The sequence below is a fragment of the Saccostrea cucullata genome, unplaced genomic scaffold (assembly GCF_032062105.1).
Source record: "Saccostrea cucullata isolate Sc308-1 unplaced genomic scaffold, CSIRO_AGI_Scuc_v1 ctg169, whole genome shotgun sequence".
NCBI lineage: Eukaryota > Metazoa > Mollusca > Bivalvia > Ostreida > Ostreidae > Saccostrea > Saccostrea cuccullata.
In genome coordinates this window covers 29551-42729 of record NW_026933727.1, presented here as the reverse complement: position 1 = coordinate 42729, position 13179 = coordinate 29551, and the positions used below count along the sequence as shown (strand labels likewise).

Genomic DNA, 13179 nt, shown 5'->3' with positions numbered 1-13179 from the left:
TAAGAATTGACGTCACATACGATCGCTACGAAAATGCACGCGAGACTTGGCACGAGAAATAACAAAACCACGTGCTTCCGGTTGTTGAAAATAAACAAATCCACGTGTTTTTAAGGTTGATAATTTATGACTTTCTTATATATCATAGCTGTCAATATTCAAAATATTTTCTGAGGATGAAATACGTGACTAATTTTTTTGACAGTAAAAAGTCATCGCGCCTTCTTTTTGTTCATACAGACAACAGTCCAGTCCAATACGAAAATTCGTAATATTACGAAAAAACGCAAGATTACGAGAAAGCGTAATCTTACAAGTTATCGTAATATAAAACTTACATTACAATTTTTCGTAATGTAGTTAAAGTACGAATACGCGTAATATAGCAGATTGTAAGAGACTATATTACGAGTTTTCGTAATCCAAGACAAATTCGAGCATTGCAAGAAATTGAGTGGCGGGTAGCAAAGTATGACGTTTACTACGAGGTGTCACGGGCGATAACTTGTACGACTCTTACTGAGATTTGAATTCGGTGTATTTCGATAAGCACGAACAGTTGAATTATGAGACGAGGGTGTGATTTTTAAGCGAATATTGAAATTTACTGGAAAATTGGTCTTATCCTTGGGAAAATTCCTTTAAAAGAATAACAGCAAAAGAAATTGTCTACTCACCCATCGCTAGCGGTACTTCTTGAATTTCCATGCTTTCTGATAGGCGTAAGTAACTGACCAAACTAACCGCATGCTATCAGTAGCCGTGGAATCTGATATATTACTGTACTTTGCTACCCCCACTCAATTTCTTGCAATGCTTGAATTTGTCTTGGATTACGAAAACTCGTAATATAGTCTCTTACAATCTGCTATATTACGCGTATTTGTAATTTAACTACATTACGAAAAATTGTAATAATTATAAGTTTTATATTACGATAACTTGTAATATTACGCTTTTTCGTAATCTTATGTTTTTTCGTAATATTACGAATTTTCGTATTGGACTGGACTGGACAACGATATATTGTTTGCTGTAATTGATTGTAGGCTGCTGATTTTGTCAGGTTTAAAATTTATTTTTACACAGAAAAAGATGCACAGTGTATGATTGTCCATGGAAGCTCTTTGCTCTGTCAGGAAGGAGTACACCAGGCTTTCACCATGTTCACAATCAGCATTTCTGCTTGGGATACACGTGTACGTATATGAACTGGACAGTAAGATTTTGATTAAGAATTTAAATTATAATTTGAGCTTACAGTATTTCGCTTAGTTCAGTAAAAAAAGTGAATAAATAACGCATAGGCATTGGAAGCAAATTGAAAGGGGATGTAAAAAGGCAACCCCATTTTTTAAATTCCTATCATATGTCCGTCCATTTGCAAAAAGAGAAAAGAGGGGTGATTTCTAGCGCCCCCCCCCCATTTTCGACGCCTTTGTAACGTTAATATTAACAAGAGGCCCATGGACCTTATAGGTCACCTGAGCATTATGCAACAACTTTCCAGTGATTAAATTTAATTCATTATAACAATACACTTAGCAGTTGCTTAGTTTGTTTACATTGGAAGCATTTCAACTAATCAGTTATATTCAGCAATAATCAGTAGTGCCCCTACCACACATGAACCCCTAATATTTGATTAATACCAAGGAGCAGATTTCAAACCATTCATTCATTTTCAGTATATAAGTACACCCCCCCATATTACCCCTGACCCTGGGGCCTTGAAATTCACAATTCTGGAAGATTAGGGCCCTGGTAGATAATAACTATATAGGTAGTTCATCTGCTTAATACCCTATTTTTAAAGATTTAATGAATTTTCACTATATAATCGATAGAGCCCCGCCCTAACACCAAAACCCCTGACCCTGGGGCCATGAAATTCATAATTTTGGTAGAGGCACTCTTGCTCATCATAACTATGCACTTAGTTAGTTTATTTAATACCCAGGAGCAATGAAGAAGATTTTCAAAGAATTCCTGTATTTTCACTATATAATCAATAGAGCCCTGCCCTAACACCAAAACCCCTTGGGGCCATAAAATTCACAATTTTGGTAGAGGCACTCTTGCTCATCATAACTATGTACTTAGTTAGTTTATTTAATACCCAGGAGCAGAGAAGGAGATTTTCAAAGAAATAATGCATTTTCACTAAGCACTAGAACCCCTGACCCCAGGGCCATGAATTTCACAATTTTGGTAGAGGACTCATTGCTGATTACATTCATGCTAACAGTTTGACTGCTTGATGCCCAGGAGTAAAGAAGATTTTTAAAGATTGCATTAATTTTAGTGGTTTTGGCCCCACCCCTCAGGCCCCTGGGGGGCAGGGATCATGAAATTCACAATTTTTGTTCCCCTTCACCCATAGATGCTTTGTGCCAAATTTGGCTGAAATTGGTTCAGTGGTTGCAGAGAAGAAGATGAAAATGTTCAAATGTTAACGCACAACGCACGACGCACAACGCACGACGCACGACGACGGACGAAAACGGATAGCAATAGGTCACCAGAGTTTACTCAGGTGACCTAAAAATCCTTCAGATTTGTGGTATGCCGTGTTCATTATGTAATAAGGAATGTTGAAAAAAAAATTATAAAAAAAACTGAACTCATTAGTCATATTCTAGGAATATAGGGGGTCTCTAATGTGCCATCACAAAGAAAAGTATGATGATCAAGATCTTCTCATTCAAGGATCCAGTTGTCACTTTAACAGTTTAGGATTTACAATTTAAAACGTGAATCCTCACAGTCAGAAAGAGGTCATCTTACAGTCTATAGCGGATATTGCTTGAAGATTTCCCTTAATAGTTCAAGAAATGTATTAACCAAAGTTGGAAGAGGAGTTTCTGAGTTATTCTCCCGATTGTGACTTTCCAAACTTTGAGGAGGAACAGAAACTCATCTGACCAAACAACGCAGGAGTAAAAAGCCTATTCAACGGTAATGATGCTATAAGCCTCAGTTTTGGTTTGAAACGGAATAAAAATCGGAGAAAATATTAATAAAACAAACCCGTGAACAGGGATATGTAAAACAGCATACAATCAAAAATTCCGGAAATAATGTGAATTTGGGTAACCAAAAATTTTAACACCCTATTTTCGTCTTTTCTTGATTATTTCCACCTGACAAAAGCTGAGCCCTTTATTTTAACATTTTAATTTTAATACCCTATTTTCGTATTTTCTTGATTATTTCCACCTGTCAAAAGCTGAGCCCTTTATTTTAACATTTTAATTTCCCGTTTACCCAAGTATGCTATGTACCAAGTTTGGTTAAAATTGGCAAAGGGGTTCTTGAGAAGAATTTAAGTTGAAAATGTGAAAAGTTTACACACGTACGGACGACGGACAACGGGTGATCAGAAAAGCCCACTTCAACTCAGTTTCAAGAGCTTTCAGCTCAGTTCATCGTTACAAACAACTTATCAATTAAGAAAGCACATCAATATTGAGCTGACTGACCTTGATGATAGATGAGCACTTTTTTTACTCGTAGAATTACTATAATAAGGAATTCTCGATTATTTCAAAATGTAAATGCTTGAAAAAACAAGATGTGTTGCCCCGTTTAGCAACTTAGCGAAGATTAAACTTTTCTTATATGAAAATCAGATATATTAGTATCAAAAGTAGGGTCTTCGCACAAGAAATATCATTTTTAAGTATGAAAGCCCTAGCACCACTTGTTCAAAAGTTTTGGCCAAGAATAAGTTTTTGAAAGGTAGGTCAAACCCCAGGGTCAAGGTCAAAGTTGTTGGTTTCTTAAGAAAGCCCTTGCCACAAGTATATATTACACATGTGAAGTAAACTTCGTTTATGGGGGCATAAGAACTAATAAACCGTATGAACAGAGCTAGAATCGTATTATAGAACGAAAAGGAGTTATCTTTCTTTGACTATTGGACGGCATCCAAAACTAAGGACGCTAAAAACAAAATGGAGTCGTCCGTAGTGTCCTCTTTGGTTCACATGATACAGACTTACTCCGAGACAGCGGCATTAAAGGCATGTATAGAAAAGGCTAACAAGAAGACTATTGAGCAGTACAAAGGAGAAAATGGAATGGATGTGTTACACTTAGCTATCATCGCAAACAATGTGGAAGCAGTGAGTCTGTTATTTCATAAGGGTATATTTAAACCACCCCACGAATCTTCGTCGTTTCCATACATGCATTTAGCAGCAAGACTAGGACATAAAACGATTTTGAACATGTTGCTCCAGGAACGACCCTTAGACAATGTTCCGGCAGTCTTCAATTACAAGTCGACCGGGGATCGCTACAAGAACAAGGCAGACGACAGGGAAGCTAATGAAACCAAACAGACACCATTAGATTTGGCGGGAAAAAGTGGACACGTGGGTTGCATAAAGACGATACTGGACCACTTTCACGGGAAATTTGTGCAAGAAAAAAGATTTAAAGGCAACGAAGCATATATTGAGATGGCGTGTCAGCTTGATTCACCGTTTGCTCTGTGTACACTTTTATCAGATCGCCCCTCCGATGAAGAAATCAAAAGTGCAGTCGGTGCCGCTTTGAAAAACGCAAGACCAGAATGTTTAGACGTTTTATTACAACTGAGAACCGATCTATCTACATTATTTGAAGGGATGAACTTATTTCATGTCCTTTATTCTTACACTTTATCATTTGATAAAAAATGGTATGAACGTTTACTGGCAGTTACAACTATTTTGATTAAACATGGTCACAATGTTGGGGCATCTATTCCATTCCGCACTTACCCATTATATAGTCTACTTTCTCATTCAGCCTGTCATGATTTTGATAATTCTTCGAACTACATTATCGCATGTTCCCTTCTGTTGCTCAACGCGGGTGCGGATCCAAACTTTGACGAACTGCAATTTGAAAAAGATTTTGAGGACATGAGAATTAGATCTGCTTTTGGCAGGTGTGGATTTTCTTCGGGTTTACATTGCTTATTTCAAACGGTGGAACAATATGCCCTCCAAATGCAGGGATATCGATATTTGAAGGTGTATATGAGCAAATGTGCTGCCGTTTTACTAAAACACAGAGGTAATCCTAATTACGTTGGTGAGATCGATAACTCCAGAAATCAGTCGGGTAACAGCCTCCATGCTCTCAGCAGAACCATCGTTCTCACCGGTGTAGACGACAAACTGATCAAACTTCTTTTACAAAATGGGGCGGATCCAAACCTTAAGATCGACGATCATTTCCCATTGACAGTTCTGACTGAAAAACTTTTTGAACTTGATAGCGAGGACCAGTGTCTGCTTCGAGCATCAGATGTTGAAAATATTAAAGTAATGATAAATGCAATGTCACCAGGGACGATTCAGGAAAGTTTAAAAATAATGGACCAAATAGAAAAAGATAAAGAACCGTTTTCCCATAAACAAGATAAAAGAATGGAGGTATATAACAAAATTAAAAGTTACTGCATGGAAAGTGTCGCAAATGTTAGGAGTTTAAAGAGGATGTGCATGCAAAGAATTTTTACTATGTGTGACAGAAAAGTACCAAAAGTGTTGAAATTACCTCTACCCACCACTATTAAGATGGGCATTGTTGAATTTCAGTAAGAGTTGTCGTTCTTATAATTTACCTTGAAGAAGTTTTAGCTGCAATAAATTTAAAAAAAGTCTTTTATTTGCATTATTACCATAGAAGTGGGTTAATATCAACTATATATAGGAGAGGTTTGTTTATAATCAGTCAGTTTGGCCTATAGTTTTAAATTTGATATTGCATCTTAAGTGTATGTTTCAATAATGTAATATATAGTCATAGCTTCAAACTTCAACTGAACATTTCCTGCAAATGAAATTGAATCAAAGTAAAATTTTGAACGGAAATCACATTCAAAACTCTCCTTATTAATATTAACTTTTGGAATGATAATTTCATGGTAAGTGAATGCTCTTAAATTTCTGTCTGAATCTTAAATTTGGGAATTTTGAATTTGTTTCTTGATACATTAATTTTATTAAAGTCATATTTAAATTACTGATAACAAAACTGTTTTATCTAAATTACGGGATACAGACTTATACTGATATTCATTTATCGTAAAATAATTTTTACTCATACGCACGTGAAAACTAAAGCATCGTGAATTTAATTCGCGAAAGAAATTAATTTAGACAGTAAATATAAATAATTGTATTGATTGAATTCGATAAAACATAAAGAGATTTCGGTTTTAAAAGACTAAAGACAATTAGGAGAAAAATAATATTAAAGCTGTTCCAAAAAAAAAGACTTGTGAAACACTGATGCCCCCGTATAGCAACATAGCGAAGGTTAAGCTTTCTCAAATGCAGATTAAAAATATGTTGGTACCAAAGTAAGGCCTTTTCACAAGAAATACAATATAAAAATAAAATATAAAACCTTAGCACCATCTCTTTAAAGGATATGACCAAGGTTAACATTTTTTGAGGAAGGACAAACTCCGGGGTAAAGGTCAAAGGGTCAAGGTTGTTGGTTTCTACAGAAAGGTCTTGTCTCAAAGATTACATATGGGAAGAATGAAATTTTTGCAATCTTTGAGACAAGGCCTTTCTTTAGATACCAACCTTGACCCTTTGACCTTGACCCCGGAGTTTGTCCTACCTTTAAAAACGTTAACCTTGGTCATAACCTTTGAACAGGTTGTGCTAGGGTTTTATATTTCACATTTGTATTTCTTGTCTTATAAAGATTTGATCATAAGGCATTTCTAGAGACAAAGGAATTTCCGGCGCGATGCGTACCGGGTTGTGAATCATCCTGTGATATACTTTCTGCAAAATCCCCATGACGTAAATGACGTTTACAGGAAGAGTATATAAGTATATCCTATTTATTATTATTAAAGGCTCTTAATTAATTGTCCGTCTTTGGTCTAAGTGAAAGAAAGATTGGGAGAATAACGAAAAATGAGTAATTCTACATAAAAAAATCTATTAACAATACGGATCTGTGAAGAGGACATAAAACAAATCCCATTTAAACTGAAGAGCTGGGATCAGATCCCTAGGAGGAGCAAGCATCCCCTTTTGACCAGTCACGTCCACCGCGAACCCTTTATTTTATTCAACACAATTTTTCTTCCAAAACCATGAAGAGCCTGTATTTGCACTTAGAGAGGAATGATTTTATACCAGCACCTACTTCTTTAAATACGGGACCTCGGTTTTAAAGTGGTTATTCAAACCAAATACAGTCAGTTGATTCAAAACTATAGTGTAAGTATCAACTTCTTACACTGCAACTCTAAGGGAACCGCTCTATGACCACTGCAACACGGGGACGACTTTCAAATGATTTATTGTTTGATGATAACCAAGTGAAACCATTGTTTAAAAAGGATAACTCAAAGATCTATAAAAGACAAGATGTGTTTATGAAACACTGATGCCCCCGTATGGCAACATAAGAAAACAATGGAAGCGCTAGTCCTAACCGTTAAGAAGTTATGGCCAAGGTTAAATTTTTCTAAAAGTAGGCCAAACTCCAAGGTCAGGGTCAAATGGTCAAAGTTCTTGTTATCAAATGAAAGGTCTTGTCACAAGAATTAAATATGTAAAGTATGAAAGCACTAGCCCTAACTCTTTAAAAGTTATGGTCAAGGTTTGCTTTTTTGAAGTAGTCAGTCTCAAAGGTCAAGGTCAAAGTTCTTGGTATTCAATGAAGGGTCTTCTCACAAGGATTACACATATGAAGTATGAAAGCCGTATCCCTTACTGTTCAAAAGTTATGGCCAAGGTTAAAGTTTTTTCACAAGTACGGGGATCTACAAGGTCAAGGTCAAAGGGTCAAGGTTGTTGGTATCCAGTGAAAGGTCTTTCAACAAAGATTACCTATGTGAAGTAAAAATGTTCTGGTGTCTACTGTTCAAAAGATATGGCCAAAGTAAAAGTTTAAAATTTTAATGTTCAAGTGGGTCAAACTCCAAGGTCAAGGTCAAAAGGTCAATTTGGTGGTAGATATGGCCAAAGTAAGAGTTTAAAATTTTTATGTTAACGTGGATCAAACTCTAAGGTCAAGGTCAAAAGGTCAAATTTGGTGGTGTCCAAAGAAAGGTCTTGTCACAAGGAATACACATGTGAAATATGAAAGTCATAGCTCCACTAAATCAAAAGTTATGGGCAAGATTAAAGTTTTTGCGGACAAACAGAAAAACAGAGAGACGGACACGACAAAAACTATATACCCCCGAAACTTTGTTTACAGGGGCATAAAAAAGTTTGTGGTGCTACATGAAATATGCACATGTGAAGCGTTGTAGTTCATAACCTCATGAATCTTCAAAAATTTAATTCATTTCTTAATTGAAGGTAATAGTTATGCGCTTGGATCGATAGATCCAGGGCGTATATTGTTTTTGTCCTGTCTCTTTATTTGTTTCTCTGTCTGTTGTCAACTTTAACCTTTGCAATAACTTTTGAACTATAAGAGATAGAGACTTCATGTTTGGTATGCTTACTTCAATAATAAAATTGTTTCAAATGACACTAAGGTCAATGACCTTGTGACCTTGATTGTGACTTAAATGCTGAAAATAGCTTTTGTCAAACTTTTGCCATAATTTTGAACCATTAGAGAAAGAGACTTCATATACAATAGGCATACTCCACTAACTAGGTTCTTTCAAATGACACCAAGGTCAATGAACTTATGACCTTTATTGTGACCTATATAGCTTTTTCAAAATAGCTTTTATTTGGTATGCATTCTTCTTTAAGGTCAGACGAGACTCCTCAAAATTGCTTTGTATATCATAATTTTTTTTATAAAATTCTGAACCATAAGAGAAAAAATCCAAACACTTAAACATTTGAAATTGGAAAATTATTTTTCTTCAAAGGATTATATAAGAAAAACTGGTATGCATGCCTCCTTTTTTTGTGAGTAAACATTTAAGTTCTTTTAAATAATTTATCTATTATTAAGAAACCACACCAAGGTCAATGACATTGTGATCTTGACTGTGACATACAATGTATATGCCAAAAATAGCTTTTTCAAATTTTTGACATAACTTTTGAACCCTGAGAGAAAGAGACTTCATATTTGGTATGTACATGAAGTTCTTTCAAATGACACCAAGGTCAATGACCTTGTGACATTTACTGTGACCTATGTGCTTAAAATATCTTTTTCGGACTTTGTTGCCACAAGGCTTGTAGTGTTAATAACAAACACATCTTGTTTCTGTATTAGATTATGACTTCTTTATTGTTATAGCATTTCACATGAAAATATATTAAAAATCTTATTTCATCTAAAAGTACATTTACTAGTATTCTCATAAAATTTATTATTCTATGTACTAAGTTGAATTTAATTTGACAAAATCTGGGAGCACTGCAAGAACCTGTTTATAAGTATATTCTCTCCGTTTCTCAATATACAGTATAATTATATAAATAAATGTGTCTTATTGAGAATTATTATTAGAAATTATGCACAATGGCAATATGTAATAAAGAAAAAAAATTTCATTCAGAATATTGCATTAATACCCCCACTATGTTCTTATCATTAATTATGTTATCACTATAAATACATAATATTTCAAACATTAATATTTTTTGGCTTTGAGCTCTGCAAATTACACAAGCAGTACATGTACACGTATCACAAACAGTCGCCTGCTGAAGTAGTCTCCCTTTAATAAGATTTTTGACACATCACTCACACACACATTTTATAATTCCTAGAAGATTAAATTTTGAAGGCATTAATTGGTCCATCACTGTTGAATATAATGTAGAACTTTTCCACTTCTGTTTCTCACAAAAAAGCGTTTGCAATTTTGAGTCCATTACTGCAGTTAGCCAAGGATATTCTGCATGGCCACCATTATTAATCATTCAAAGTTTGTTTGCTAGTTTGTGTCCATCACTGCAGTTAGCCTAGAATATCCACCATTATTAATCAATCCATGGAAACATGACTCCTCTTCCCAAAGGTTGGCATACATAAGAACTCCCAAAGTTAAAAATGGATGAAAGCTAGAGGAAAATAAAATATTTAATTATAGTATATACAAAATACCTTGTTTTGATCTGTATAATATAGATATTGAAATCAAGCATGAAATATATAATTATATTAAATTTTCAATCTTTTGTCCTTATTGGAGTAATTTTTTCATATGACTCACTTGTAAAACACCTTCCCTAGGGTCATGCTTTAAACAGAATTAAATTTGCAAACAGGTTCTCAGCTTTTCTGGCTACGTGGTTCTTGAGAAGAAGATTTTTGAAGATTTTTTTCTATAAAATTCAATGCAAAACTTGTATTCTCTATTGTTGCCATGTCCTTCCCCTGGAGGTCATGATTTGAACAATTTAGAATCTAACTGCTCCAGGATGCTTAAAGGCAAGTTTCAGTTTTTCTGGCCTAGTGGTTTTTGAAAAGATTTTCAAGATATTTCTTATGTATTCCAATGTAAAACTTGCAATCCCTATTTTGGCTCTGCTCTACCTCCAAAGGTCATGATTTGTATAAATTAGAATCAATACTACCCCAGGATGCTTCCACATAAATCTTGTGTTCTCTGGCCCAGTTGTTCTTGAGATGAAGGATATGGAGATAACGAACAGTATTCAAGATAAAAAGTCCATAAAACAATACAAGATAGGAGCAGAGGTGGGATCAGATGCCATGGAGGAGTGAGCATCCCTTGCCAACTGGTCACACCCTCCCTGTGCTCCTAGTCATGATCAGGAAATAACAGAAAAATCCATCATCAAACCAGTGTGTAAATAGATATTTCCTATATACTGTAAACCAACTTTTATTCGCGATGACTTTATTTCGTGATCTATCGGGTTTAAATATTTCGCAACAATTAATTTTCATGATCAAGTCTTTTTGATGTGTTGTTAAAAGACAAAGAGACTCTAAGGACTGGTTCGCGGAGAGAAACATTCGCGATGACGAGGCTCTCGCAAACTTTGCGAAAATTTCTCGCACGTGAATAAAAGTTGGTTTACAGTATTTCAATATAAAATTTGAATTCCCCATTGTGACCCCGCCTAACCCCAGGGGGTGTCAAGATTTGAATAACTTAGAATCTACACTACCCCAGGATGCTTCCAGATTTTGAGTTTCAGCTTTTCTGGTGCAGTGATCTTATGAGAAGATTTTTAATGACCCCACCCTATTTTTTCTCAATGATCTCCCTTTGCAATGAAACCTGACCTTTTATTTTTATTATTCAAACTCTCTTTTACCTATGAATGCTTTGTACCAAGTCAAGTTAAAATTGCCCCAGTGGTTCTTGAGAAGAAGTGAAAATGTGAAATGTTGGATGTACAGACAAACAAGAGGCCCAGGGGAAACAACGCTCACCTGAGCAACTAGCTATGTAAAAGCAAAAATTAGTTCAGTATTGAAAAGTTTGAATATATTATAAAAGTAGGTTCTCGAGAGGAGGAGTGAGGGGGTGTTTTTGAACAAACTTAAATTTACACTTCCTAAGAATGCTTTTGAATTGATATGACACAAAATAGTTTTGCTGTTTATTGTTATGATCAATTTTAATGATGCTTTTAAATTGATGATCACCAGAGCAAACCCGAAGCGGACCCGGGTTTGATGATACCCCATTGATGCCCCACCCTGCCGCCGGAGGTCATGGTTTGAACAAACTGGAATCTTCACTACAAGACGATGCTTCTACATGATTTTCATCTTTCCTGGCCCAATGGCTCTTGAGAAGAAGAAGATTTTTAAAGATGCTAAACTGTGATACCCCATTGTGGCCCATCCTACCCCTAAGGGTCATAATTTGAACAAACTTGAATCTACATTACACGAGGATGCTTCCTCATAAGTTTCATCTTTCCTGGCCCACTGGTTCCTGAGAAGAAGATTTTTAAAAGATACCATTTATTTATTAAATAATTATCTCCCCTTGGAAGAAGGCACGGCCCTTCATTTGAACAAACTTGAATTCCCTTCACGCAGTGATACTTTGTGGCAAGTTTGGTTAAAATTGGCCCAGTGGTTCCTGAGAAGAAGATGAAAATTAGTTGACGATGACGGACAACAGACGATTTTGATCAGAAAAGTTCACTTTAGCTGGTGAGATGAAAATTATACAAAGTCCTTCACCAAGAAAAGACTGCTAAATGGAGGAATATTGCATTTAAGGACATTTGCAAGTTACCTTACCTACTGATAATTTTTCAAGATATTCTTAATTTAAGATTACAGTGCCATAAGAAGTTCATGGATAAAAGATCAACATGCATTACCAGGGGTTTTTGGAAGATATCAAATTATGAAATTTTTTGCAAGGCATTAATCAAAGAAAAATATACAAAAATTACAAAACATAAATTCCAGATTTCTTCCCATCAAAATTTGTTTTAAAAGAGATGTACAAATCCATATATAGACATTAAAAGTATTGCACACAGGTCCTTCATTTAGTGGAACTCTTCAACTCCAGGGAAGAGCACAATAAAGTTCAAACTATGTTGCGTATGACCTTAAAGAACACTTACAAAAGTTTCCAAACTGTAATGACCATTCACTGGACTAGAATCAGCATGGGGAGGAAAAACAAGGCCTGGCATGGATCCTTTCCATCGGATGTAAGAAGTGCCACTATACCAGTCACCAAGAAAACTTAACAAAGAGGTGAGAAGATCTGGCAGGGGACGAAGAGCTGCAGCACAGCTGAATATGGCCATGGCTGTCAGTCACTTGGATACCACAAGAAGAAGGTAAAAGCATGTCTTCTTGGTGCTAAACAGCAACATCCAACAAAATGCAACAATCTGTAACAAAGTAGGGAAAATTATCATAGACATGAACAAAACTATGATGATAAAAATAATGCAGAACATTCAAGAACTTAATGAACAAGATGTGTCTGTGAAACAATTATGCCCCTGTATGGCAACATAGCAAAAGTTAAAACTTATACGCAGGTAGGTTAAGGTTGCAACCAAATATTCTACTTGCCTACATGATATGACGTCATAGTAAGCTATATGACGTAAGGTTTAGAGAAAACAATTTCTTAAAATCGATATCTAAGATTGATTTCTGGTCGTAATAATTAATCAAAATATGCAGAGGCATAATATAAATGGAACTTTGTCGTTTCTGGGTCTCTGTAGTTATCACAGGAGTTAAATACCAAACCTTGTGACGTCA

At 35.4% G+C, this 13179-nt stretch overlaps 1 protein-coding gene across 1 annotated transcript; it reads left to right on the top strand.

Moving 5' to 3' along the window:
* The first annotated feature begins 3860 nt into the window (after positions 1 to 3860).
* On the top strand, positions 3861 to 5792 carry LOC134239170 (uncharacterized). Its single transcript, XM_062721333.1, has one exon. It carries the CDS (start codon positions 3957 to 3959, stop codon positions 5595 to 5597), a length of 1641 nt encoding a protein of 546 aa, XP_062577317.1. The 5' UTR covers positions 3861 to 3956; the 3' UTR covers positions 5598 to 5792.
* The last annotated feature ends 7387 nt before the right edge of the window (positions 5793 to 13179 follow it).